The 27,869-nt window shown below is 45.9% G+C and overlaps 1 protein-coding gene and 1 long non-coding RNA gene across 2 annotated transcripts; one reads left to right on the forward strand and one right to left on the reverse strand.

Annotated features, from left to right (window-relative positions):
• Window positions 1–255: 255 nt before the first annotated feature.
• LOC144116198 (uncharacterized) lies at window positions 256–21,592 on the reverse strand. The gene is made up of 4 exons (XR_013311779.1): window positions 21,284–21,592; window positions 21,126–21,217; window positions 20,942–21,019; window positions 256–682 (listed from the first exon to the last, which is right to left on the reverse strand). It is a non-coding gene; the product is annotated as an uncharacterized LOC144116198 (long non-coding RNA).
• On the forward strand, window positions 5,332–6,823 carry LOC144106942 (uncharacterized). Its single transcript, XM_077639903.1, has 2 exons — window positions 5,332–6,149; window positions 6,223–6,823. Exons 1-2 carry the CDS (start codon window positions 5,724–5,726, stop codon window positions 6,679–6,681), a joined length of 885 nt encoding a protein of 294 aa, XP_077496029.1. The 5' UTR covers window positions 5,332–5,723; the 3' UTR covers window positions 6,682–6,823.
• Window positions 21,593–27,869: the final 6,277 nt, after the last annotated feature.

Genomic DNA, 27,869 nt, shown 5'->3' on the forward strand with positions numbered 1-27,869 from the left:
GGTCACCAAAGAAATAGCAGGCAACCGGTTCGCGGTGACGTCCTGGATACCCGGAGGCCGGTAACAGCAGTCAGGATCACGTTAGTAGGCCGCCGGGCTACCGGGAGGCTGGAGTCAGCGGGCAGGGTAGCGTGGTGCTGGGCGGGCAGCCAGACTCCGTACCTCGATGCCCTGCCGGTGCAGGCTAGCTGTTTCTGGGGAACACCGAGCTCCAAAGAATGACCCGCCACTCAGTCACCCACTGCCACGACTGCCACGACTGCCCCGAAGCCGAGCTCCAATGTTCGATTGCGCACGTGCACCGGCTCGCCCCGCACGCGACCACACTTCTTTTCTTTGTCCACCCGCAACCCATAGTGGCACAATCCACATCATCACACTACTACTATAATGTGATGTCCAAGCACACTATATACAACTATATACAGGGCACGTACACACTAATCACAATTCCCTTGATGCTGAGCAGACGCCAGTGCAATGTTGTCGCTTGCTTGCTGGGAGGGAGCCAGCCAATGTTGCAAAAGATGGCACATGTAATATCCAGATGCCAAAAGCCATAGCTGTGGTCTTGACAGCACACGTGTACTTGTGGCGTGGAGGTCGCCACTTGATCTGTTTCTCCACTCACAAAGTTGTATGTCAACTCCAGACTGACAGCTGTGCAAGCATGTCATTGCACCTGCCAGGATACAAAACAAAATCACCTGTCAGTAAAACACATTTCAGTTATGTTGCTTCCAACAAGCTGAAATTTAATATTGGCCAGCAAATAGCATTACTTGTCTAAACTATGTAGTGCAAAAACAGGAACCATATATTTGTGATCCTGCTCAACTAATACCAATCCTGTATTCAGTTCAGTGCCAACATTCTGCACTGGGTTCAATACGGAAGGTGTGACATCACTCCCTCTCTGAATTCTCCATTATGCATGCGCATTTGACTGGAGAGACATTTGCAAATGAGGACACCAAGCTAAGATGAAAACGTCAGTGACGAAAGGCATTAAGTGAACCAAGATATAAGGGACTTATTTGATTGCGTACTGGACTTGATAACGCAGACACCACGCTGCTCCCTCACGTACAGCACCCGACTCCTGTATAAGCGGTGTTGTCACTTTGATTTGTCCTTCAGTGACCATCAGTGGGGATGCCAAGAAGCACCCCTTGAGTGCACAACACCCCGTGTCAGCTGTCCTCTGCAAATAAATTAGTAACTGTGCCATAAAAACAGAGAGACTGCATGGTGGCGCATGTCCGTGCCAAAAAATTTTAAAAATGCATCTGGGAGCGTGTTGTGTTGCGTTTTATGGCACATAGGCAGCTCAGGCCACCATGCGCCAAACTCAAGGTAAGGAATATTATCGATGGTGTAGGCGGCGTCAAAAACGTTGTTCTGCATTACCTAATGATAAAGGAAGAAAGAAATTTTATGAATGGTTAATACAAGAGCGTTAAAGAAGGTCGGATACTCTCGGCAGGGATCCTTGGCTGGGCAAGGATGAGCCTCCCAACCAGTAAAACAAAACCCCAGCCTTCCTCTCAAGAATGAGAAGGTGGATGAGGTGTACCAAAAATGAAGTGAATCGGTGGGTAAAGATTTAGAGTTTGCTGAGAAAACCTGCTTCTCTTAAAAAGCTAAAAACACAAGTTGTGTCAACAATTGCACCTTCACTCAAAAGCAATGCTGGGTGTAAATTGATGTGTTCATTATATAACGAGTAAAATAATTTTTTCCTAAGTTTATAAAGTTCTGTGCACGAGCATAAAATGTGATTAATTGTTAGGTCATCTCCACACTTTTCACAAACCGGTTTGTTTTATTTTGTCAATAGCAAATTGCGTGTGATGTGGGAGTGGCCTATACAGAGACGGCATAAAATAACTTCAATGAAACGCTCCTGGTGCAAACATGACTTCCATTCACATAAGACTGGCTTTGCCAGGTGCAGTTTATGGTTTACTTCATTGTTCCAAGCTGTCTGCCATTTTTTCCTTATGTTGTACTACATTTATGAAATCCGTAAGGGGTATATTTCCTTTGATTTATTTCCTTGTCATGATCTTGAGCAGTGCACAAACCTGCTCTCTCATTGCCTTGTAATCCCACATGACTCGGAACCAGCACAGTTTTATACTTTGTCCTTGAGAAGTGGCAGTTACTATGTTGTGTATGATGTAACCAAGCAGAGGTCTGCTTGCATTTTTAGAATGGAGAGCTGTAAGTACACTTAAGGGGTCTGTGTAAATAATAGCGTATTTGAGGTTCTCGCTTAGTATTTTTTTATGGCCACACATACTGCGTAGCATCCCGCAGTGAAGATGGATGAACACTGTGGTAGTCGTACTATTTCCACCGAATTCCCTCACACCACTGCGCTTCCTACGTAACAATCTGTTTTTGATCCATCAGTGTAAAAATCTGTAAAACTACTGTATTTTTCTTCGAGGACAAGGAATTCTTGTATTATATGTTGTTGTGGAGTTTGTTTTTTGCGGAACTGTGTAAGAGTGAGATCACAGATTGCAGGAAAATTGTACCATGGAGGCAGTGTATCTCGTCTTCGAGCAATGCCAGGTAATGTATCTAGTACTCCGAAGTTTTGGCATATCTCTTCAAAACGCAGGAGGAGTGCCCTTATAGCTAGCGGTTTGTTGTTAAAACAGTGTTCTAGATGGGCACTTTGTGACTATGGGGTAACATAGGTGTTTGGGCAGCGAACGGACTTTTAAAATGCACGAGCATGTGAGCATGGTTCTTCTGTCTGTAAGTGATAGTTCGTTGGTTTTCGCATAAAGACTGCTTATGGGTGACGTCCTGAATGCACTGGTAGAAAGACGCAAACCTAAATTATGTACTGGATCCAGCCGTTTAAGGTTCAATTGCCTCGCTGATCTGTAAACTATGCATCCATAATCTAATGTAGAGTGTACTACAGAGCGATGAATTTATAAAACACAAATCCTATCAGAACCCCAGTTTTTTCGTGAGAATACTTTTAGTATATTAGGAGATCGAGAAGCTTTCTTTTTGAGGGTGTTTATGTGTGATAGGAATGTGAGCTTTTTGTCAAAAGTGATTCCTAGAATTTTGTGCTCATCTTTAACTGGTAGTGTGACTTCATTTATATACAGGGAGGGAGCAGTGTGCAGTCCTCTTCTAAGCGAGAACAGAACAGCTACTGACTTTTACGTAGCACACTTGAAACCATTTTTATCTGCCCATGTTGTTAGTTTATTTACTGTCAGCTGTATTTGCCTCTCACACGACGTAACGCTAGAGGATGTGCAAGCAATCCAGAGATTGTCGACGTAGACTGAATACACGATGGAGTTTGGAATTATTTTTGCTAGGGAATTCATTTTTACTATAAAAAGCGTGGCGTTTAAAATGCACCCGTGAGGCACGCCATTCTCTTGAATGCAGTTCTTAGAAAAAGTGGCACCCAGGCGTACTTGAAATGAATGGTTGGACAAAAAGTCACTCAAGCATTCTAGCATCCTACCATGGATGCCAAGGTCTCCAAGGTCCCCTTGTATGCCAAACCTCCATGTGGTGTCAGAGAAAAAGACCGCAAGGCAGTGTTGCCTGTGTATAAATGCTTCTCGGACTATGTTCTCTAGGCAGACTAGATGGTAGGTTGTAGACCATGCCTTTTTAAACCCACACTGATGGATATCAACAAGATCATGGGATTGTAATAGAAACATTAACCTAATGTTCAGGACACTTTCAAAGGATTTGGCAAGTACACTTGTCAGGGCTATAGGCCTGCAATTGCTAGGGGAGGTAGGCACCTTTCCCGGCTTCAACAATGGTACAAAAATGGCTTTTTTCCAAGCCTCCAGTATCTCTTTTGATACCCATATTTTGTTGAAAAATTTCAGAAGTGAGTCTACAGCGGGTTCAGACAGATGGGCAAGCACTTCGTAATGAATTTCATCTGGTCCTGGTGCAGCCCGTTTACCGGAAGAAAGTACGCTGTTAATTTCTTCTCGTGTAATTGGGCCATTATATGGTTCGTGAGCACTCCCCGCTGTCGACAGTCTTTTTTTTTGGCTGCGTTTTTATATTTTAAAAATGAGTATGTATAATGAGAGGAACTAGACACAGTAGCAAAATGTTCACCTAATATATCTGCTTGTTCCTTTATATTTTTTTGTACACCAGGGGCTGTCAGAAGAGGGACAGTGCACGGGGAGTAGCGACCATTCAGTTTGTGTACTGCCTCCCACATTTTTTTCGACGAGACATGGCTGTTTAACGAGGAAACAAAGCTTTGCCATGATGCTTTTTCGGCATGGCGACGTATGTACCGAGCTTTAGCTCTTGCTTTTTTAAAGTTTATAAGGTTCTCCTGCGTGGGGTGTATCTGCGAAATATACCCCAAGCTTTATTTTGCTGTTTCTTCTCTTCTTTGCAATCTGGTGTCCACCACACTTTATGGTTGCGTAGTACTATTCCTGAAGATTGAGGGTTAGCCAAGTGTGCATCAGCAAGAATACAATTTGTGAACTTTTTGTTTATTTCATTGACATTAAAGGGACTATGCAATAAATTAATTGAGGATAGATAAAGCAGACCAGAGATTGGCATTCGATCACTCGTCACCCCAGTGCAAAAACTTTTGAGCTAGCATCAATAACAACCAAGACATAGACGGTTAAAAATTATGCTCCTCCTCTCCCCCATCAACTCGTACACACGGGGCACGAGAAAGAAATAAAGAAAACAGGTCTGGGACTGGGCCCCGCTAGAGTCACTAAATAAAGACTTAGAGTACCGGCACTCTTTTCTCCTATTGTTCTGTGCCGCCGCCACGATCATTGGTCAGTTTGCATCACGTGATATTTGTTTACACTGCGACGGTTCATGGAGGCTGCCATTTTGTGGCTTATGCGTTTTCAGTCGGGCAACTGTGGTAGTCCTAGTGCTGCGACGCTGCGAGTGCTGCCGGTGACCGACTCAGTGACCAGGGATTCCGCGCCTCGCAGCATTTCAGCTGCACAAGAGCATACGAGGATGCCGTTTTGCTGCGTTGTTGGCTGTTTCAACTCGCAGAATGATGGAAAACGCTTTATGCGCTTTCTGCTTTCCATGCCGTACGGCTACGATCCCCGCCGCAGCGCAGGGTGGCTAACAGCGTTGTTTACAAAATGGCCGGGCCAAAGTTAGCGGCGAGGTCGCCGAAGCGGCAATCTGGCAACAATGATAAACAACAAAATGGCCGCCCCTGCTTACCGCCGTGCTGCAGTGACGGTACTCTAAGTCTTTATTTAGTGACTCTAGGCCCCGCCTATGAACACGTCATCCGCTCACGTTCGGTTTGCAACTTCCGGCTGTCGCACCCAGCGCACCAGCAGCAGCATCGGCAGCTTCTCCGCGGTCTCTCTTCGTCTTTCTGGATTGTGGCGCGCTTCGGACTCTGTTGCTTGTCGCCTGTTGTGGCTCCGGAACTCCCGACAGAAAGAAACGGCAGTGGTAAATTGAAACCATATTGTTACGGTACGCAGTCGCCAAGCGAAGACAACGTTGTTGTGTGGCTGCAGGTGGTCGACAAAGACGAAGACGCTGCCAGTAGTGCTTGTGTGACCCGTTCTGTGTACGGCGTACCATTTCTGCTGCGGAACTAACCTCGTAATATTTGGTGGAGGTTGTGCTGGGTACTACAACACGCCCTGGACCTCCGCAGCGGTCGTCACATTGAATCCATCGCTATGCCGTCCAACGCACCTCTGGCCACAGCGTTAACCCCAGCGCCGACTGTTGTCATGGCACAGCCTCGCCACCCGGGCACCTTTTGTGGCACCGATGACGTTGATGTTGAAGACTGGCTAGCCATGTATGAGCGTGTGAGTAAGCACAACGCATGGGACGCGACCCTCATGCTTGCTAACGTCATCTTCTACTTGGCGGGCACGGCGCGCGTCTGGTTTGAGACGCATGAGGAAGAACTTACCTCTTGGGACACCTGTAAACAGAAGCTCCGCGACTTATTTGGCAAACCAATTGGACGCAAGCTCGCCGCTAAAAAAGACCTCGCTTCTCGAGCTCAGTCATCCACCGAGTCTTACATCTCTTACATCCAGGACGTCCTCGCTCTTTGCCGTAAGGTAGACAGCGCCATGTCAGAGACCGACAAGGTGGGCCACATCCTCAAGGGGATCGTTGACGACGCTTTTAACTTGCTCCTCTGCAAAGACTGCGACCGACAAGGTGGGCCACATCCTCAAGGGGATCGTTGACGACGCTTTTAACTTGCTCCTCTGCAAAGACTGCGCAAAGGTCGACTCTGTCCTTCAGGTATGCCGGCAGTTTGAGCAAGCCAAACACCGCCGCATTGCTCCCCGTTTCGACCGCCTTCCGAACACGGCGGCGACATCCTCCTGCGAAGACCTGCCAACACTGCAACAGCCATCCCATCCTGCCAACTTAACCAGAATTGTGCAGAGGGAACTGGAGGCTATGACTCCCATCGCCTTCACCCCTCAACCGCCTGATGCTACGATTGCTGTGATCGAGGCCGTTGTTCGCCAGGAGTTCGCGAACGTGGGTCTCAATTGTGGCCTACCCTCTGCGTCGCCCTGTACGCCAACCAGCACTCCATTGATTGCCGCTGCTTCATTGACTCCGGCCATCCCACCGCGTTATCGCTACCGGAATCCTGCGGACTGAAGAACCTGAGACGACCGGTCTATCTGCTTCACCTGCTCGCGTGTCGGCCACATTTCCGCCACTGCCGCAGCCGTTGGTTTCGCCCACCTCACTCTAACTCTAACAAAATTCCGCCTTTATTTGTTTTGGCGGCACTTTGTCATTACGGACCACCATGCCTTGTGTTGGCTCTCCTCTCTTAAAGACCCCACAGGCCGACTGGGTCGCTGGGCCTTGCACTTGCAGGAATACACATTTACTGTTGTTTACAAGTCCGGCCAGTTGCAACAAGACGCTGACTGCTTGTCCCGCCATCCTGTTGATCCTCCTGATTCCCACAACCATTATACCGACGATTGTGTTTTGTCCATCTCAGACTTTCTCCGCATAGACGACGAGCAGCGCCTTGATCCATCTCTGCGCCCTATAATCGACCGCCTCCGAAGCGGCACTTCCGATCCTAACCTGAGCTTGTTCGTGCTGCATCACGATATTCTCTACCGTTACAATATGCACCCTGATGGCGCCGACCTCTTGCTCGTCGTCCCGACGCATCTCCACCCCACGGTCCTTGCCCAGCTTCATGACGCACCTACTGCAGGGCACCTCGGCGTGTCCCGCACGTACAACAGCGTGCGCCGGCGGTTCTTCTGGCCTGGCCTTTACCGCTCTGTCCGCGGTTACATTGCTGCCTGCGATCAATGTCAGCGCCGGAAAACGCCCCTGCTCTTGCCTAGTCGCCCGCTTCAGCCCATCGACATTCCGACTGAGCCCTTTTTCCGTGTTGGTCTCGATCTGCTCGGGCCTTTTCCCACATCAACTTCCGGGAACAAGTGGATTGCCGTTGCGACCGATTACACTACCCGGTACGCTATCACGTGCACTATCCCGACCAGCTGTGCCTCCGATGTCGCCGACTTTCTCCTCCATGACGTCGTCTTGCTTCATGGCACTCCTCACTGAGGCCCCTGCTTCGTTTCTAAAGTGGTCCACGACCTTCTCCGCTCCTGCTCCACCCGTAACAAGTTCACCACGGCCTACCATCCCCAAAATAACGGCCTTACTGAGCGACTTAACCGCACCCTGACAGACATGCTGTACATGTATGTCTCAGACCACCATCGTGACTGGGACATCAGTTTGCCCTTCGTGACGTTCGCCTACAATTACTCACTCCATGACACCACCGGATACTCCGCCTTCTAGCTGCTATTTGGCCGCGACCCGTTGCTACCCTTTGAGAGCTTACTGCCTTCTGACCCTTCTACTAGCAGTGATGCTTGTGACGCCATTGCCCGTGCTGACGCCGCCCGCCAAATCGCTAGGGATCGTCTCCACGCTTCTCAGACCGCTCAAAAACGTCGTTACAACCTTCATCATCGTGACGTACATTACCCTCCCGGCTCCCTGGTGCTCCTCTGGCTCCCTGCACACGCCGTGTGGGACTGTGTGAGAAGCTCCTGCCTCGTTACGTTGGTCCTTACCACGTCTTGAGGCAACTGAGCGATGTGACCTATGAACTCCCGCCGCTGCACCCCCCTCTCCTTCCGTGGCCCCCTCCACACAGCTTGTGCACGTCGCCCGTCTTAAACCCTATCACACTCACCCACACCCCTAGGCCTCCCCGGGTCTGTGTCTTCTCCCTTGGGGCGGAGGGGGAGGGCGTAGTGTTACGGTACGTAGACGCCAAGCGAAGACGACGTTGTGTCGCTGCAGGTGGTCGACGAAGACGCTGCCGCTAGTGCTTGTGTGACCCGTTTCGTGGTGTGTCTTCTGTGTACCGCGTACTGTTCCTGCTGCTGAACTAACCTCGTAATATTATGCGCGAAAGCAGTGACCTGGCTAGCGCTTGCCCGAGGGGCTCGCGCGGCGGCACTAGCAGACGACTTTCACGGCTACCGGAAATGTGCCCGTGACGTTGTGCCTGTCGTGGCTCCAGCGAATGACAGCGCGTGGTGGCCTGCCGATGTCACGGAACTAATGACGCATATTTTCACGATTTTAGTTGCAAAATGCGTCACTGTGAGAACACCAATCAGCCCGCGAATTTTGAAAAACACGGTTTCTAAAAATTCATAATAAATTGCCACCTCAGTTCCGAAGACTCACACTTAGTGAAAATGCTCCTTAGCATCATTTCTAAGCATTGAGAACATTTACAAGTGACTTTTAATTCATTGCATAGCCCCTTTAAGATTTTCTGATGCAATATTTTCTAATGTGGCTTCAATTCTAAAAAGTTGTCAGTCTGCAAAATTGAGCTTCCAACACCGTGGCTTTGTCAGGGTGACAGATGGTGGGGATGACAGGCAGATTTCAAAAGAGAGATGATGGCTTCCATAGGGATTGTCTAAAACATACCATTTAAAATCGCTAAAAACTGACGGAGAACTAAAAGACAAATCTATAACGCTCTTTTTTCCTGAACTAGGAGAGCAGTAAGTAGGTTTACCGGTGCTCAGTAAACAAATATTGTTAGATAGTATAAAATCCTCAATGACCTGACCACTGCTATCGGTTTCCTCACTGCCCCAGAAACAAGACAGTGCATTAAAATCTTCAACTACCAAGTATTGCTCCGGTAACTGTTCTAAAAGGTTCACTAATTCATGTTGTCTTACTTCGAGGTGGGGTTGAAGATATATACAACAAAGTGTAATGGTTTTGTAAGCAATCACAGTGGCTGCTATGGCTTCGAATCTAGTTTTCTGTTTGATCGCGCGAGCTGCTACTCCAGGTTGCACAATGATGCCTATGCCTCCCGAGAGTCTGCTCAGCCCTTCTGGGTCACGGCGGAAGACCGTATATTTCTTTAGCACCTTTATGTGCTGAGGGCCTAAGATGGTTTCCTGCACACATAAAGCAATAGGAGAAAATGTGTTTAAAATGTATTTTAGGTCGTTATAGTTATCTACGAGACCTGCAGTTCCAGTGTATTATGAAAGCCATCTTAATGTTGTGTGCGTGTGTGCAGATAAAACTAGATTAAATTTGATCTGGCCCCGTGACTCGGAGCCTGAAATTTTTGGATCGATCCAAGGAGCTCAGCCGTCTGTCTGACGTGGATGCCACGGGGCTGCCCAGGGTTGTGTCCATCGCCTCTGCAGAGGCACTGGACGACCGTGCAGAACACACGCTGACTTTTAAGTTAGACCTCGACCTGTGGGAAGAGGTCTTGAGGCCCGCTGAACCGGGGGATCTGCGCAGCCTGCTTTGGGGTTGACGGAGTAGTGTTAGCTACTTCCATGACGGACAAGCCCTGGAGTATGCAGCATGGTCTCCTTCACAGTTAGCGCAGCGTTGGGCAGGAACACATTCATCGAATTGGTGGTCTTTCAAAGAGCATTTCGCACAAGTTTTGCAGCCGCAACAACTCTGTGAGCCGTGGCCGAACCTCTGGCAATTGAAACATTTGTGTGGGTTGGGTATATATGGCCTTACATTTATTTTCAGGCAGCCGACCTCAATGCTTTCAGGCAGTGTGCAGGTGTTGAAGTTGAGGATCAGGTGTTTTGTGTGTATTTCTTTGTTATCCTTCCGGATCTTTATCCGCTGAACGTTTATGACATCTTGGTTGGTAAGGCCTTCAAGCATTTCTTTTTCAGAGAGGTGGACACAATCGGTTTCAGATATGACGCCTCGGACTGTGTTTAGAGATAGGTGTGACGTGATGGAGACAGGAATCTCCCCTATTGATACAATGCTTGCAAGTTTTGAGTGCTGAACGGTGTCACCTAATTCATGCTTTAAGTCGCTGCTGGCCAATTTTGAGACCTTGTACCTAAGGCCCAAGGTATCTGTCAGGAACTTTGCTGCCGAAAACGAGGGTATAAGCCTTGCTGGTTTTTCTTTTGTTTCGCGATGGACAACGTAGAACTTTGGGAATGATGCCTTTCTTTTCTGGAAAAACTCTTCATCGTTCCACCCTCTTTTGAGACAGCGATCAGGTTTGGAAAGGAGGGGTGCCATAAAAAATGAAGTTTTTCAGCCATGGTGCCAGCCACCCACCACGGAGCCCAACTAGGGGACAGGGCAGGAACTTGCAAGCAAGTCCTGCCCACGCCAGATGTACACCCTAACTATAACCAAACATGATGCAACCTAAGGTGGTTGGCCACACAAGGTTAACCCTTGCCGCCAGGAAAAACTGAAAAACTTATACCCCTGTCACACGGGCACTCTAAAGGCACTTTGAACTAATGCTCCTTTACGCTCCCAAAGGAGCACTACTTCAAGGGAGTTCGTCCGCGCTACACGGTCGCAGAATGACCTTTGCAAGAAGCTTTTAGCGCCCTCATCGGCGAAAAGCGTTTATTTATTTATTTATTTAGAAATACTGTCAACCCTCAGTTGAGGGTCATTACAGGGAGGGATGTTACATATACGTTCATGCAAAAAAAAACTGCCAGATACAAAAAGAAATATGCACATGCACTACAGCGCCCTAAGGATATAACACAAGATACGATATACAGACTATGTATTCAAATGTTCACCCAGCTGCCGCACGCGCACAAACAGAAAAAAAGAAAAAATAGAGAAAAGAGAAAAGAAAAAGCACTTTACAATATCCACACGGTACAGTTTTAGTGAAGAACGTTGATTGATCAGAACTGCGAACAATTTCTGTAGGCAGCTTGTTCCACAGCTCTATTGACTCTGGAAAGAACGAACAACGAAAGGCATTGGTTCGGGACAAGTATGGTCGAATAGCTTCACTATGATTTAAGCGGGTGCTCAGTCTGCCTGGATGTTTTAAATACAAGTCTTTATTAATTTTTAGTTCGCCGTTAATTATTTGAAATAACGTTTTTACTCTGTCTCTTGCACCGATCTTCCAATAATTCAAGACCGCAAGACTTTAACATCGCAGAAACTGAGTCTGTCCTTCTATATTTCGAGCAAATAAAGCGCGCCGCCCGGCGCTGCACCTTCTCTATTTTGGCCCACATTACCTTTTGATGGGGCTTCCATGCTACTAATGCATATTCTAGGGATGGTCGAATAAGAGATCTGTAAGCCAGCAGTTTAACATCTTTTGTTGCCCTCCCCAGTTTTGCTCTTAAAAAACCCAATTTCTTCTGTGCCGCTGAGCCCACTCTTTCTACTTGATTGTGCCATTTTAAATCATGCGAAATAGAAACACCAAGATATTTGAAACAAGAAACATTAACTAGATTGTAGCCTTGAATATCATACTGAAAAGTAAAGATATTCTTTTTTGCAGTGATATGCGTGTATGTGGTCTTATCAAAATTAATTTGCATTTCCCACTTATCACACCAACTCCCAAACGCCTGAAGGTTTCGGTTGAGCTTAATCTGATCCTCTAAACAAGATATCGGCGCAAAAATCAAGCAGTCATCTGCAAAGAGTTTTATCTTAGCAGAACTATCTAAAGCGGTTGCTACATCATTGATGTAAAGCAGAAAAAGTGCTGGCCCTAACACGGACCCCTGTGGCACTCCTGAGTATACATCTAGAAAACCAGACTCGGAACCATCAACGCGAACAGCCTGCTTGCGGTTAGTTAAATAATCTTCAATCCATTTTAGAACGTCGCCATTTATACCAGCTTTGTATAGTTTAAAAAGTAATTTACGATGAGGAACCTTATCAAAGGCTTTGGCAAAATCAACGCATATAACATCTGTTTGTTCACGGTTGTCCATAACTTCGAAAAAATCGTGCAATGTCTCAATGAGCTGCGTCACTGTGGAAAGACCCCGTCGGAACCCATGCTGGCATGCGCAAAGGAGGCCATTTGATTCCAGGAAGATAATTATATGTTTAGTTATGACGTGTTCCATAACCTTGCAGCAAACTGACGTAAGGGATACAGGACGGTAGTTATTCATTAGAGTACGATTGCCACTTTTAAATACGGGGATAACTATAGCACAACGCCAGTCCTGGGGCACGGAATGGGTGCTTAGTGATTTCTGAAAAATAATTACCAAATAAAATGATATCCACTCAGCATACCTTTTCAAAAAGCCAGTAGGTATTCCGTCTGGCCCAGAAGCCTTCTTGTCATCTAACTGTAGCAACTGCTGGAATACGCCCCTCTGAGTAAAGTTGATAGCGTCCATGGAACTTTCGCTGAAAGATGCCCCATCATCTACCGGAAATGGTCGATCACTGCGCGTGAATACTGATTGAAAATATTTGTTTAATCCATCAGCGATAACACATTTTTCTTCTACTAGAACATTTCCTAACGTCATTTGCTTTATTTTTTCCTTTCTGCGGTCTAAATAACGCCAAAATTTTTCTGGGGAAGTCTTAAGAAAATCACTTAAAGTGCGATTAAAAAATGTTTGCTTCGAGCTGAGTAACAAAGCCTTTATTCCCTGACGTACTGCGTGTATTTCCCTAGGATCTGCTTTTCCTCTGCGCAGCCTTTTTAATTTCCGTTTCGCGTGAACAATATCCCTCGTTATCTATGGGTTACTCCGCTTCGTTTTCTTGAGTCGGGTCGGAACGAACTGATCTATGCTGACTTGAATAATAGTTTTAAAGCGCTGCCACAACTCTTCAACTGTTTCGACCTCGGAGACATTTTCAAATTCGTTGAAACACTTTTCTAAATAATCTAGAATAGATGTATCATCGGCCTTAGCATAGTTTTTGATTTCGACACGTACAGTAGGTTTTGTAGGTGGTGGTTTACAAGTAAGCACATTCAGCAAAATGATTTTGTGATCGGATATACCATCCGTGACTGCCATTTCATAATCGCCTACTTTATGGGAAAGGAACACCAAGTCAAGCAATGATTGCGATTGAGACGTTATGCGTGTGTTTTCCTTCACTATTTGTCTTAAATTATGAAGAAATGTGATATCCAATAATTTTTCGGCACTAGAAATTTCTGTATTTCCAGGCGAAATAAGTTCCCAATCGATATGTGGCAAGTTAAAATCACCAGTCATTATTAGCCTGGTGTTCCTGTTTACATGTGAGCAAAGAAATGTATTTAACATATCTAGAAAATCAGGTGAAGTAGTTGGCGGCCTATAAACGACTCCTATGAGGTACGACATGCCAGAAAACATGATTTTACACCACACCGATTCCGACATGTCACACATAACCGTACAGGCTGTCAGCGATGATTTAACAATAATGGCCACACCACCACCACCACGAGAGTCCCGATCCCACCTAAACATTGTGTAGCCAGGAGGGATAATGCAGTCGCAAGAAATAGCACTGTTGAGCCATGTTTCTGTAATGCAAACGACGTGCGGTCGCTCAGATAGCAACAGACATTCTAATTCAGTAACCTTGTTAAGAATACTGCGGGCATTGAGTGAAACGATTCTGAGCTATGCTGTATTTGAGCTGCAGGAAGGCATGCCCTCCTTGTCATTGCAAGCTTCCTCTGACACTTTGCGATTGCTATGGCGGCCCTTATCACGGCGTTCTTGGCAAAGAATACGCTCGTTGCGACTGTGATCCCAGGCATATAGACGGTCATCAATCTTAAGCCTATCATGAACCAGAGACACCTTTTGCTTGTTGTCCCTTTCTATAATGGCAGATTCCCATAATTTCTTTCTAACGTCTGCAGTTTCTTTTGCATAATCATTGCTGACATGAACAGATTTTCCCTTAAGTTTCTTGCAATTTTTTAGAATGCTGTCCTTTTCCCTGCTGTCATAGAATTTCATTATGATAGGTCTATGTTTTCCTGGCTTCTTCCTTCCAATACGGTGAATTCTTTCTATTGTGGTGACTTGGACACCTAGTTCTTTTTTAAAAATGTTGTCCGCAACAGCTGCCCTCAGATCTGACTCTGTTTCGCTCGCCTCTTCCGGGACACCAAACACTAAAAGGTTGTTACGCCGCCCACGGTTTTCAAACTCAACTAATTTTTTGGCCTGTTGCCTGACAGTATCCTCGAGCTTATCTATTTTTGTGGTCATTTCCTGGATTACCACTAGGTAATCTGACAGCTTTTCTGTCCTTGCTGAGAGAACACCAATTTGTTCTTGAATTGAATTAAGTTTCCGGTCGGTTTCTACCTGGTTGTCTAGAATGGCCTTCAAATACTCTTCCGTCGGGGGCCCTGGATTCTCCTCAATATCTCCCGAAGACAACAACAACAACCGCATCACTGACCAGCAGTCAACCAAAATGGCGCGACATCTGCGAGGGCACGGCAGAACTATGAGAAATCTATCGTCACTGCGATAGGAAATAGAATTAGGCCACGAACCAACCTGCAAAACGAGCAGAAGCTTTTCAGCCATGCTGTCCCTCAGGCGCGTGCCGTGCCCTCTGAGGCCGTGGGCGTCGAGGTGCTGCCTTTGTAGAAGTTCCGCCGATGACGTAATTCTCGAAGGAAGCTTGTCGGCGAATCGGAAATCCGTCATGTCCCCCATGCGGCCAAGTAGGAATGACGGGCCACGCGGCTTGCATGTTGTCGCATCCGATAGCATGTCGTTGTCGAGATTACATGGCAGGCAGGATGGCAATCCATCCCAGGTGATCGCTGTATCCGAACACCACGACAGGGCCTGCAAAACGAGCAGAAGCTTTTCAGCCATGCTGTCCCTCAGGCGCGTGCCGTGCCCTCTGAGGCCGTGGGTGTCGAGGTGCTGCCTTTGTAGAAGTTCCGCCGATGACGTAATTCTCGAAGGAAGCTTGTCGGCGAATCGGAAATCCGTCATGTCCCCCATGCGGCCAAGTAGGAATGACGGGCCACGCGGCTTGCATGTTGTCGCATCCGATAGCATGTCGTTGTCGAGATGACATGGCAGGCAGGATGGCAATCCATCCCAGGTGATCGCTGTATCCGAAAACCACGACAGGGCCTGCAAAACGAGCAGAAGCTTTTCAGCCATGCTGTCCCTCAGGCGCGTGCCGTGCCGTGCATAGTATTTTTCATTTTGGGGAGAGTGAGAAAGAGTAAACATTATTAATATAAAGATTATTCTCTTTAATGTAAAGTTTATGCTGTTTTCATCTCAGGGAAACAGCACGGAAGATGACTTGGAGCTGCGGCTACTCGATGCAGCATCGTATTGGTCCCACAACTAGTGTAAGGACGAGTGTGGTCATGATTGGCCGTATCTTTATTTCAGCAAACTCTACACTGATGTAAGCACAAGTTCAAAACCCCTCTCTGCAAATTTATGTTAAGCTGAGAGTTGTTGCATGCTACCAAAAGAGAGACATGCGACATCAATAGAGTCTCAAAAAGTTGGTGACCATCACGTTGCTGGCTGATGGCTACAGCATGAACCCAACCTTCTGGACAAGAAGAGCTACTAAGCCTGTATTCAATGGAACATTCTAAAATTGCTTGATCGCAGTGATGAGCTGGTGAATTATCTCTGGTGGATACTATGTTTCAAGATGACTCCATCTGCTCAGTAATGAGCCAAATTACACGCACAGTTCGGCTTGATTCAGATTGTTTGTCACCTGACAAAGGGACCCACCTGGAACATGTTTTCTCAAACTGAAGTTCATAACTACTGATGTGATTAACTCTGCCAAGCAACACATCAGAGTATTCTATAACCCCCTGCTTATTGCAATGGCCACCCATTAGTAAATTCCCGAACAGGTGCCAGCAGCTCTGGAAAGGATGCAGAGACAAGGTGTTCATCTCTCAGACTGAATGTGGTTACAAGTTAGTGCTACAGCCTGCACAGACACCTTCAATGCACTCAATACCAAGGCAGGCTTCCCTCATATATGGCATCCATTCAACAGCAGGTATTAATAAGTGGAACACTCTCCACGATTATTAACTTGAATGATGGCATGCAGCTTAACCTTATGCCACAGGTGCCACATGAAAACATTGTCTGAAGAACTTCTGAACTTTCATTTCAAGCTAACACCCTTCAATTCTATTCATTAAAAACAGAGGTTGCACTTCTGCCTTCAATTTTCAGCTGACTTTTTACAATTTATTTCACAATAAAATTTTTGTTTTTTAAGAGAATATTATTTTATGGAGCACCTGTCACAATGGAAGACCTGCCCAATGTGCTGCAAGAAAACTGAGTATATTGCCTATACAAACTTACATGACGGAAGCCAACAGTCATCGAAACCAAAAAGCATAGGGGATGTTTTTTTTTAATCTGTGGTGTTCATTTGATTACACCTGAATGCATTACATAAGGGGGGAGCAAAATCAAGATCAAAACAGAGAAAGAATAAATTGATAAAAGAGAACAATAATAAAAAAACAGTATGTAACAGTTAAATGATCTTGTTACGGATATACAATGCAAAGTGAAATGCACGGGATCGAAACAGGAAAAAATTTATCTATGTAGCCCTCAATCAATACATGAGAAAAATACAGTGCAAAAAGAATGACACACAAAAAAGAAAAGTAATAATAAACAGCCGTTCAAAGTGCCGAGGTGAATATGGCAGAAACTTTTTGCCCTCATGAAAAATTGTCGTTTAGATATTCCCGGAATATTTTCGGTTACTGCATGATGCGATGAAATTTGGTAGGCCATTCCATGGTGCTATTGCATCCAGAAAAAATGAAGACTTTAGTGCTAAGGTGCGGCAGTTGGCTTCGCCGGGTACCCATCAATAGGAGCATAATGGGGTAATTATTTTAAAGATAACTGATTAGATCTGAACACACAGTGTCCGGTGATTGGACAACTGTCAGTGTAGCTCAGTTGGCACAGCACTTGATGCTAAATTCAAACGTCATGAGTTCAGATCTCAACAGCGGCATGTGGTGTTTTTTTCTACAAAGCAGAAGATTGGACAGCCAACAACGTAGCTCAGATGGTAGAGCACCAGATGCTAAATTCGAAGCTAATTATTTTTGATCCCAACGGCTGCATGTGGTTTTTTTCTTCCGCTAAGCAGAAGATTGGACAGCCATTGCGGTAGCTAAGTTGGTAGAGCACTGGACACTAAATTCTGATTCGGTCGTGGGTGGAGATCCCAACGGTGGCATGCGTCTGTTTTCTAATCAACTAGATTTTAAATAATTACCCTATTAAGCTCCCGCTGATGAACACAACAAATTAAAAATAAAAACATTCCCTCCACTCCTTGGTTTCAGTGACTGTTGCCTTCCGTTGTGTATGTCACAGAGAGCCTCTCTTTTCCCTTCCCTTGTCTGCTCTATACGGACTTAGTATACTACCTTGGATATAATGAACCTTAGTATGCCATCTCAGATATAACAACACTTTGCGTATTAGCCTTGAATATAACACTCTTTAGTTCACCATCTTGGATATAACGAACTTTAATTTTAAGCCCAGATAAGACGAATTTTCGCGTGTTAACCTCGGAAGCAATTAATTTTCATGTGTTACCTTGGATACAATGAACTTTCGTGTGTTACTTCTGATATAACGAACCTAAGTGTGCCACCTCAAATATAATGAACTTTCGTGTCTGGACTTGAGATCTGACAGACATAAGCTGACCACCTTGGAACTTGAGTATGTCAACCTCGGATATAACGAACATTTGGCTGCTAATGCATTCAAAAGATTCACCGAGGAACACTTAAGTGTTTTCCTGATATATATACATGAAATTTTTCTAGCACATTCAAAAACAGTTTCACAACTACTCTAACAAAATTTCACTGTTATAACTCCAGAAAATTGTTTTCTAATATATATATTATTCCTCTGAATCTTGTGAGAAAAGACTGCCGAGTCAAGAAAATATGGCAGAAAGCTGGTTCAACATTCAATATGTTCCTACCAATGTGCTACAGACCTAGACATTTGCAGAATTTATTTCGCGAAACAAATTTTAGTTTGGAATTTTCGCAACGCAGTGCCCGCTGACGTCTAGAGTCACTAGAAAATTTCAGACATGAAACTCAAATTTGAAAAACAAAAAATTCTGACCTGCAGTATGGTCTAAGAGTACAACAAAACAAAAGGGGTCATAATAGTCGTTAGGAATTGCTTTGCAAGGTGAACATCTCTGCAGAAACAGTAATAAAGAAAAACATTGATTGTTCAAGTGTTTTGCCAAAAAACGGAGCCACCATGGTACATGAAATTTTTCGGGAGTAGTTTCAGGTCAATTTCAGGAATGAAACGAGGCATACAAGCCAATACAACAATTTCAAAGCCGCCTCTGCCCTTAATCAATGCGGGTTTGAGATCGCAGAGCAGTGCCTTAAAATGCACAATCAATGCCTTGCATATAGCTTCCACAATTCATTAGTTTTCCCCTCTTACAGAGTAGTTTTCTCTTCTTACACATACTCCGTATAGCCAGCTAGCTACAGCTGGCATGTCACGGATAATATCCTTTTTTTCGGTGAAAAGCAAATTTCAAGAAATGAATTCAGCTCACCGTTATTCACCCTTATTTGTTTAAACAGGAAAAACCAACCTCAATTATAATAAGAGCCCAGAGGTTCCAAACATTATTTTAAGCGGGCATCTTTCAATTCCACGAATTACATAAATATGAGAGCCAATAAGGCAGAACTTATGAGCACCCATTGTAAATACTGTGGGTAAGTGAACTTCCAGTGTGCAAACAAAAGAAAGCCATACAGAAATCTTGCAGCAAGTCCAAAAATAGCCTTGCAGAGGTGAAGTCACTGTTTCCCATTGCTGTCAATCCCTTAAAACAAGAACTCAACCTAGCCGTTAAACAATCTTTATACGCTCATCACACATTGACAGGAACAGGTGGTCATGAGGCTCACTTATACTCCGTTTCATACATCAGGTGCAAAGCTGTCAAAGCTAGCGCACTTGTTTGCGCCGCCTGCATTTGCGACCAAAAACCAGTGCATTCCTTGTGGTGAGCGAAACATAATGAATCCTTTGCCTGCAGGCTTACCACATGACACATTTGTCACGAACTTGATCAAATGGACTCATAGTGCTGACGTGACGCTGTACCTTTCTCGTGGCTTAGACCACTGGGCCACGGAACAAGCGCAGAGTAACACGCCTTCCTTTGTTTTCCCGTCCAGACTACTACCGTACCTTTCACAGCGTTGCACCTGATGTATGAAACGAAGTATAGTTCAGGTCAGTCAAAGGCTGCTGACATCTGACAGAGTGCTCAAAGGTGTAAACACCAACAGCTTCAGTAATAGCTACCTGTGACAAAACTGAGTCTTGTTTCATGAGTAGTATTCCTCTAGAGAGTCATGGCTTCTAGACAAATACACTTCAAGGATTGTTCTACAACAGCTTCACCCATTTGACATTAAGAGGTGCAAGATTAGTGCACTACCATCCAACACACAAATAATCGTTGACCAGTGCAAAAGTATCGCAGGCGCTACCTATCTTCAGGACAACAGCTTTAGCCAGTATAGCGAGCATCACATGTGGCCCTAATTTGGACTTTACATACATTCTTCTAGAAATACAGCCATGTATTAGCAAATGTATGATAATCGTATTACCTTTCCAGCTTTTTCAAAAACAAAGTCAAGCTAACTTTCAAGGCTAGAACACATCTTGGGATTTTATGCTCGTTTATTTGTTCATAGTGTTTTTTCTTACCTTTAGTTTGGTTACTGTGGTTTAACATCCCAAAGCGACTCAGGCTATGGGGACGCCTTAGTGAAGGGCTTCAGAAATTTTGACCACTTGGGGTTTTTTAACGTGCACTGCCATCGCACAGTACATGGGCCTCTAACATTTCGCCTCCATCGAAACGCGACCACCGAGGCCGGGACTAAACCCGTGTCTTTCGAGTCAGCAGCCGAGCACCACGACTGCTGAGCCACAGTGGCGGCTCTCTTACTTTTCGTGAAAAAAAGTTAAATCCTACAAGAAATACAGGGATACAATCATGTATCAAAACTCATACCTGTTCTCTGTAAGGCTTCCAGCCGAACTGCAATAAATGACGTCTTCTAATCCCTACTCTCTCCCGGCGCACTGCAGGCCCATGTCTTCCAGCTCACAATTGTGTTCTTCTGTCAGAAGGGGTATACTCAGTTCTTTGTTGTAGCTGTGGAGCTACTAGCAGCATGCATCTGATAGACCACTGTGCCACAGCACATCTAGCCAAGGCCAAAATCAGTAACGCTCCAGCCTTGTCATGCCTCACTGTTCCCTTCGTACAGCTACGTCCTTAGCACTCAGAAGCCCTTTTCAGAAAACATTTTCAGGCCCAAACTCAGCCCAGGTCAAACCAAACCAATCCAGTAAAATTAACCAAAGCAGGTGCAAACTCCATGGATGTAAACATTTTTATAGTGGCAAAAGAGCACAGGCACAGATAAAATAAGAATGGAAACACTTGTTTCAGGGCCGAATGCCCAAAATGAGGGTACCTTTTGAAATCCAGTGCTGGAAGGATTGCACCACATTTCCAGGACTCGAGCAGAAGCGTGAACACCCACAAACTGCACCTTGATACAATCAACAGCAGCAGGACACGACCACAGATGTGACATCAGCCAAAAGTCGAACATTTCGACACTGAGCTGTTGTGTAATGCAAGTGCCTTGTTAGTACCTTTAATGGTGCCCGTGATGTTGCCAGCTGACATCAGCTACATACTTTTGTCTGAGCCCCCCTGGCACGCACAAGTGCTCGTGTCTGCGTTTCTGCATGAACATGACAATGAATTAGTTTTGGGCATCATTTCCAGAGCCGAGATTCGCCATGCTTACCTTCATGCTTTGCTTCTGTCTGTGTGCTGACTCCAGCCACAGGAGAAGTAATGGAACTGCCACAAGCAGCACAGGTGCCCACTACTGCCCCAGCTTTGCCGTCTGTCGAGAACCCTCGGCCGTGCTCCCTCCCGTTACCAGGAGGCTGTGCAGATGCCCTGGCCACTGCAGCGAGCTTGGCCTAGAAACAGAAATAGAATATATGTAGACGTACAACCTTTGTCCGTAAAGTTCATAGATTGAGTCCATTAAAACAAATGCGTTTAACATTGAAATCATTTGTGCATCACCCCTTCGAAATAGTCCCCCTTGCACTCTACACACAGCTTCCAACGCTTCTTGAGGTTTTGGAAACAGTTAAAAAACGCCTCTTTTGGCAGGGCTGTGAGCTCCTGCGTCGTGGCGTCTTGAATGACCTCCACGCACCCCATCCAGCGACCTTTTAGGGCTCTTTTCACACGAGGAAACAGGAAAAAATCGCATGGGGAGAGGTCAGGCGAGTACGGCGGATGGGGAGATGCAGTAATGCTCTGCTTGGCGAGAAATTCTGTCACGCTGAGAGTAGTGTGCGGCCTTGCACTATCGTGGTTAAGGCTCCATTGTCCAGATGCCCATAAGTCAGGGCGACAGAGTCGCAGTGCATCACGCATGTGTTGGAGCACGCAGATATAAAACTCCTGGTTCACCGTTTGCCCTTTTGGGATGAACTCGTGGTGTACGCCACCTCTAGCATCGAAAAAAAACTATCAGCATCGTCTTTGTTTGAGGATCGTATTGAAAACTCCATGTTTCGTCTTCAGCAACGATCCTGTCGACGAATGCAGCATCCCTCTCTGCCTCGGAGAGCAAATCAGCGCTCACTGATGCCCGCGTGTCCTTCTGGTCCTGTGTGAGGGAGTGCGGCACAAGTCTGGCATTCAGCTCTCGTTTCCCCAAGTTCTCACGCAAAATTTGGTGGCATGTTGTCTTACTAATGTCGAGTGCATCTGATAGCATGCGGACTGTAATGGTCCAGTCTTCCTGTACGATTTCCCTGATCCAAGCCACGTTGTTTTCATTCCTTGAGGTTGAAGGGCGCCCCTGCCTTGTGTCGTCTTCCACCGACGTTCTCCCCGAAACGAACCTCTTGTGCCACTCGAAAACTTGCGCCCGTGATTATGTCTTGTTGCCGTAAGCGTCACGAAGGAGCTCATACGTGTGTGTGGCTGTCTTGCCAAACTTCACACAGGATTTTATGTTAAGCCCCGCCGCGGTGGCTCAGTGGTTAGGGCGCTCGACTACTGGTCCGGAGTTCCCAGGTTCGAACCCAACCGCGGCGGCTGCGTTTTTATGGAGGAAAAACGCTAAGGTGCCCGTGTGCTGTGTGATGTCAGTGCACGTTAAAGATCTCCAGGTGGTCGAAATTATTCCAGAGCCCTCCACTACGGCACCTCTTCCTTCCTTTCTCCTTTCACTCCCTCCTTCATCCCTTCCCTTACCCCGTTCAGGTGTCCAACGATATATGAGACAGATACTGTGCCATTTCCTTTCCCCAAAAACCAATTATTATTATTATTATTATTATTTTATGTTAAAATGCTGTTTTAGGCAGACATCGATCTAGCCACACTCATTCAAAGTAGAATGCGCAAAACGAGTAGTGGCAGCGTATTTTTCTACATGTAGTGCGATTTAGCTGCTGCCAGAGCAATTAACATAAATAGCTCAGGTTAGCCCGAAAAGATGGCGGTACACATACGTACCAACATTTGTTTTGGGGAATTATTTCTAGAGAAAAAATAAATCTGTCTCGAAACTTTACAGACAAAGGTTCTAGATACTTATATGTTGCCAACATAAGCAAGCCTTTAAAGAAATGTATCGTGCGCCACTTTTTTTATTATCGCAATGCGCACCACAAGCTTTTTGTGACAGTCTTTTGATGTTACTGTGATGCCATTGCCTGATACGAGCCCGATGTTACCCTGATGCCATTCTACATGTAGGGGCCAAGGACTCACCAAGCCCTTGAGGCTTCCTTCCTTGGCCCTTTTCATCCTTGCGATGAACAATCTCTGGTATTATTTCTTTTAGAGCGTTCTGCATCATGTTATGTACGATTTCGTTTCATGTAAAGGAGATGGTTTATTATGGCAAGCAGGCATGTTTTCACAATATAAGTGGGTACTTATATTTAGGGACATCTTATCCAATGGCTCGAAAAAGTTCCTTAAAATAATGTGCAACACTTCCAACTTCTATCCCTTAGTCGATGTTGCAAAAATGTTACACATATGCCAAGAAAGCCGGTGTTACAGACAATGAAATGCCAATGAAGTGCCAAGGAAAAGATTTGAAGAGCACTCGGGCAATCTGACGTGAGTGACAATCATAAGCAGTGGTGATTCTGCCTGAATGCTTTGCGTGGCGAAGTTCTCGGCGCTTCCTCCGCTTCTGCTCGCCGGTAAGCTTCGTTCGTTCGCTGCGTCCGCTTCTCGCTTATAAAGGCCGTTTCACATGATGCGATTGTTGCCGCAGCGCAGTGCGATTTCTGCCGCTGTGCGACAGAAATGCGCGTCGTTCTCGTCGCAGGGCCACTGCGACAGACTTTCAACAAGTTGGTCGCACTGTCGCAGCGTCGGTGCGGTCGCACCGATGGCCACAGTACTCAGCCAATAGGAGTTCAGCGACATGACAGGAAATGACGGAAGGGAAACCGTCGAAATTTGGCGCCGCGTTATTTTGACTATTCTCTGGCTGTCTGCTTCGGAAAGGCGCACCGCGAACTTCTGCTACGATGTCGCGCATGCTGTTCAACGAAATTTTGATAGACGAGATGGAGAAGCGACCACTTCTGTGGAACGTTTCATTGAATGAATATCGCAAGACGAACCGCAGCCACCTGTGGCAAGACGTGCTAGATGTTTTGAAGAAAATTGATCAATCGGGTATGTACTTTTGCGGTTCTCGCATGCTTCGATGTGCTCGCATGCTTCGCACGTTTAGATTGGCAGGCGCTGTCACTATTTAATTGGTACACGAGCGCCTTGCGTTTCGCCTGCATCGAAATGCGGCCGCAGTGCACGGCCAGTATCGAACCAGTGTCCTCGGGCGCAGGCCGAGCGCCCTAAAAGTGAACCACCGCTGCATTTAACTGTTGTAGCGTTGCGCTAAAGCTTCCTAATATGCCAGCATGCATGTGAAAAACCCGTGAGCTACTAAATTAAGTCCTTGTGTTCGCGTTGCAGTCTGATGTTTGTAGCTCTGGCATGTTAAGTATGTTTTAATTGCGGTTATAGTTTAAGGTTTTCTAAACACAAAGAAAAATGCCTTCTCCTGAACTTTTTGTCTTGTTTCTTTACAACGCAGTAACTATAGAAGAACTTCAAGCGCGGTGGCGCAATTTAAAGGATTCGTTCCGGAGAAAATTAAAGGAATTAAAAGACTGCACGCGCAGTGGGTCCAGCGGCGGGTCAGTGAAGACCCAGTGGCCCTACATGGAGCGCATGAAATTCATGCAAGACATCCTGGAACCACGTCGGTAAGCACCCACATACATGTACTGCCTAGTGAATAACGTATGTAATATAAAGTAGCTTTTTTCTGAATCTAGCGATAACGCTATGACTTTGAACTTAAAACTTTAGGGTTCGAATAATAGCAGATAAATCACACGCGGACAAAAACTGAATAAACGATAACACGTCCGCCCGCTTTTTCACCCTCAATGTCCTCGAGGCACCCTTTCTGTCTCCCCCGCAAGTGCACATGATTTGGTGGTCGCGACCCCACACCTGCGCCGTGGCCGACATCTGGAGTTCGTTCGGGAAAGAGACCGCTCGCGGGCGTGCAGAGCAGAAGCGCCGTCCGTTGCCGACCGCGCGGCTCTCCCTAATGTCGCTGCCAATTAAAGGCCCCGTGCAGTTGGCGGCCTTTTGTCCGCTCTCTTTCAAGTGCCGCCGTTCCGGTGCCCACGTTTCTGCTGCCGTCTGTTCCTGCTTTGTAGCATTTTCCCACAGCTTGGCGTTTTTTTTTTCACGGGGAGGGGGGGGGGGGGGAGGACTGCTGTTTCTGCTTCTTTGCAGCATATTGCATGACCAAGACTACGATCCCATTATATGAAACCCAGTTTCATAATTTCATTTGTGCAGCTAGAGTCGCCTGCTGAGCTTGATCGTATGTTTTCATTTACTTATTGCCTCTGACAACCTGTTTTACTTGCAATAGTCATGGCAACATGCAAGCTGAACACAGCTTTGCTGAGAAGCAAGCGCTGGGGGATGATCCCCAAAATGAAATGTGCCCGGCAGAGGAAGCCCCGCAAGAGCGAGCTTCACCTGTTGAACTGGAGCCTCTTGAGGCTATATTTTCCGCCCCCAGTGTGCCCCATGTGCAAACAAGCACACAAAAGCAGCCACACAGCACTTCGCAAAGGCCACGTAAGCGTGCAGCTGAATTGGAGGCAGTGGACGCGAGGCTCGATGCTGTTAGAACCGCCTTTGCGGCTCAGCAGTCTATGGACGATGCAAAATACTTTTTATTGTCGCTGCACCCAGCAATGTCAAGGGTGCCACAACAAATGCAAAGCCATCTGAGGATGGAATTACAGTCTCAGACTATGCTAGAGGCGTGTATCCTGCCAACCTTCTTGTTGCAGGTTCACAAATTATGGATTAAAATCAGAGAGCTTTAAAATAGGAGGACTCTACCGGTTGGAGGGATAGGGAAATAGCGGTGAGCCAATGTGCATGTGCAGAACAATTACGGCCCTCAAGTAATTGTTCTGCGCGTGCACACTGGCGCTCAGCTGTTCCCCTATCCCCCTAACCATTTGTGGCCTCCTATTCTAAAACTCCCTATTTGCTTCAATGAAATGTGTACTATGATAACTATGTGCTCATATATTATTTACCATGCATTGTTTCTTCTCCTTTTATTAGGGATGTATGGCATGTGTTTTTGGTGCAATTGTTGCTGTCTGTTTTTGTGTTTCATTGTTGCAATGCTTCTTTTTTGTTATGTTTTTTCGTGCCGGTGGCAATTGACCTGCAGTTTTATTTTGTTCCTCTTTTTGTCCCGTTTTTTGTTCCTCTCACTGTAATGCCATTTAAGGTGCTCTGGGTACTGTGACAAATAAATTATTTATAAAATGAGCTAGTGTGCCATTATATCAAGCAAACGTGCCATATTATAGGAAGCAGTAAGTTGTTTCTTTGTAACACGTACGTGTGCTTGCCCGGTACGCCTCTGCTTATCAGCCTACCCACCCACAAGCAATGTATGCATAGGTACAGTAGGAAATATAATCGATAAAAAAAAGAGAAGAGCTATAAACAATTTTATTATAAAAAGTCAAGTACAAGGCTAATTATAGCTGTAGATCAGGGCGATCTTAACAGAAGTGTTTCCATGGCGGAACATTGATAAATACTGAAGGAATGTAACGCACAGTTAAATTAATTATATACAGAGAACTTATACAGTCAAAAATGAGGATTATTTCACTATACAGAAAATAGCAGAGGACAAAGAAGGGTACAAAACATAGGAACTGCTCCAATTGAATTACGCACTAATTACGCAGGCCAGCAGATGTTCGCTGCCACGGCACAGCACCGCAAGAGCTTGAAAAATATGAAGAGAACAAATCCCTGGTTTCTGCAGCTGTCCGGCTGTAGTTGTGTCCACATGGTGGCTGAAGATCGAGCATACCCGATCCACCATCTGAACACAATTGACCATTGGCTGCATCTTCAGGTTCGTCATCAGAAGTGGCAGACATGTACACAACATCGTCGCGAAGAAAGTTGTGAAGTGCACAACATGCCATCACAACATAGTCGGCATTTCTTGGCAGAAGGTTGATGCTGCGTCGAAAGATACGAAACCGCGACACCATAACCCCAAAAGTATTTTCCACGCACCTCCTGAAAAGCAAATGGTAAATGATAACTTCACACCTGGCTATAAAATAGGTACTGCAGAATCACCACAATCACCTTGCTCTGCTGAGCCTGTAGTTGAAGATTCTTTTTCCTTCACTTTGACTCCTGCCAGAATAAGGGCGGAGAAAATCCGGCCGAAGCTGGAACGCTTCATCTCCCACAAACACATGGGGTGCTGCCGTCTGTGTGCCTGGCAGATGTTCTGGTCCAGGGAGCCCAAGACCACCTCTTTCAAGGCACTTGCCAAACCGCGACATGTTTAAAGTGCCCCCATCGCTTTGCCGACCGTATGCGCCAACATCAATCATTACATACTTCAAGTTGCTATCGGCAACCGCCATCAACACAATGGAGTAGGTTCCCTTTAATGAGAATGTATAGCAAACAGTCAAGTCTCAATATGACGCACTGCTACCAAGAACAACATACTTTGTAGTTGTAGTAGAGGTTGGCTGAGTGCGGAGGGGCCTGGATTTGAACGTGTTTACCGTCAACTGCTCCGACACAATTTGGGAAGTTGCATTTTTCTTTGAAACCTCTGGCAACTTCCTCCCATTTTTCAGTTGTTGCCACCTGAAATGGAAGCTATTTAAATTATATACATTTCAAAATTAAAGCACCGAACGGCTTGTTGAGAGTAACAGTGGAGATAAACGGTGAAA

Source organism: Amblyomma americanum, chromosome 1, assembly GCF_052857255.1.
Source record: "Amblyomma americanum isolate KBUSLIRL-KWMA chromosome 1, ASM5285725v1, whole genome shotgun sequence".
Classification (NCBI taxonomy): Eukaryota; Metazoa; Arthropoda; class Arachnida; order Ixodida; family Ixodidae; genus Amblyomma; species Amblyomma americanum.

Bases quoted from the DNA above. Each gene is read 5' to 3' on its own strand.
- LOC144106942 (XM_077639903.1), top strand. From the start codon at position 5,724: ATGCCGTCCAACGCACCTCTGGCCACAGCGTTAACCCCAGCGCCGACT. The intron at 6,150-6,222 runs GTGGGCCACATC...GCGACCGACAAG, and splicing joins CCATGTCAGAGACCGACAAG to GTGGGCCACATCCTCAAGGG.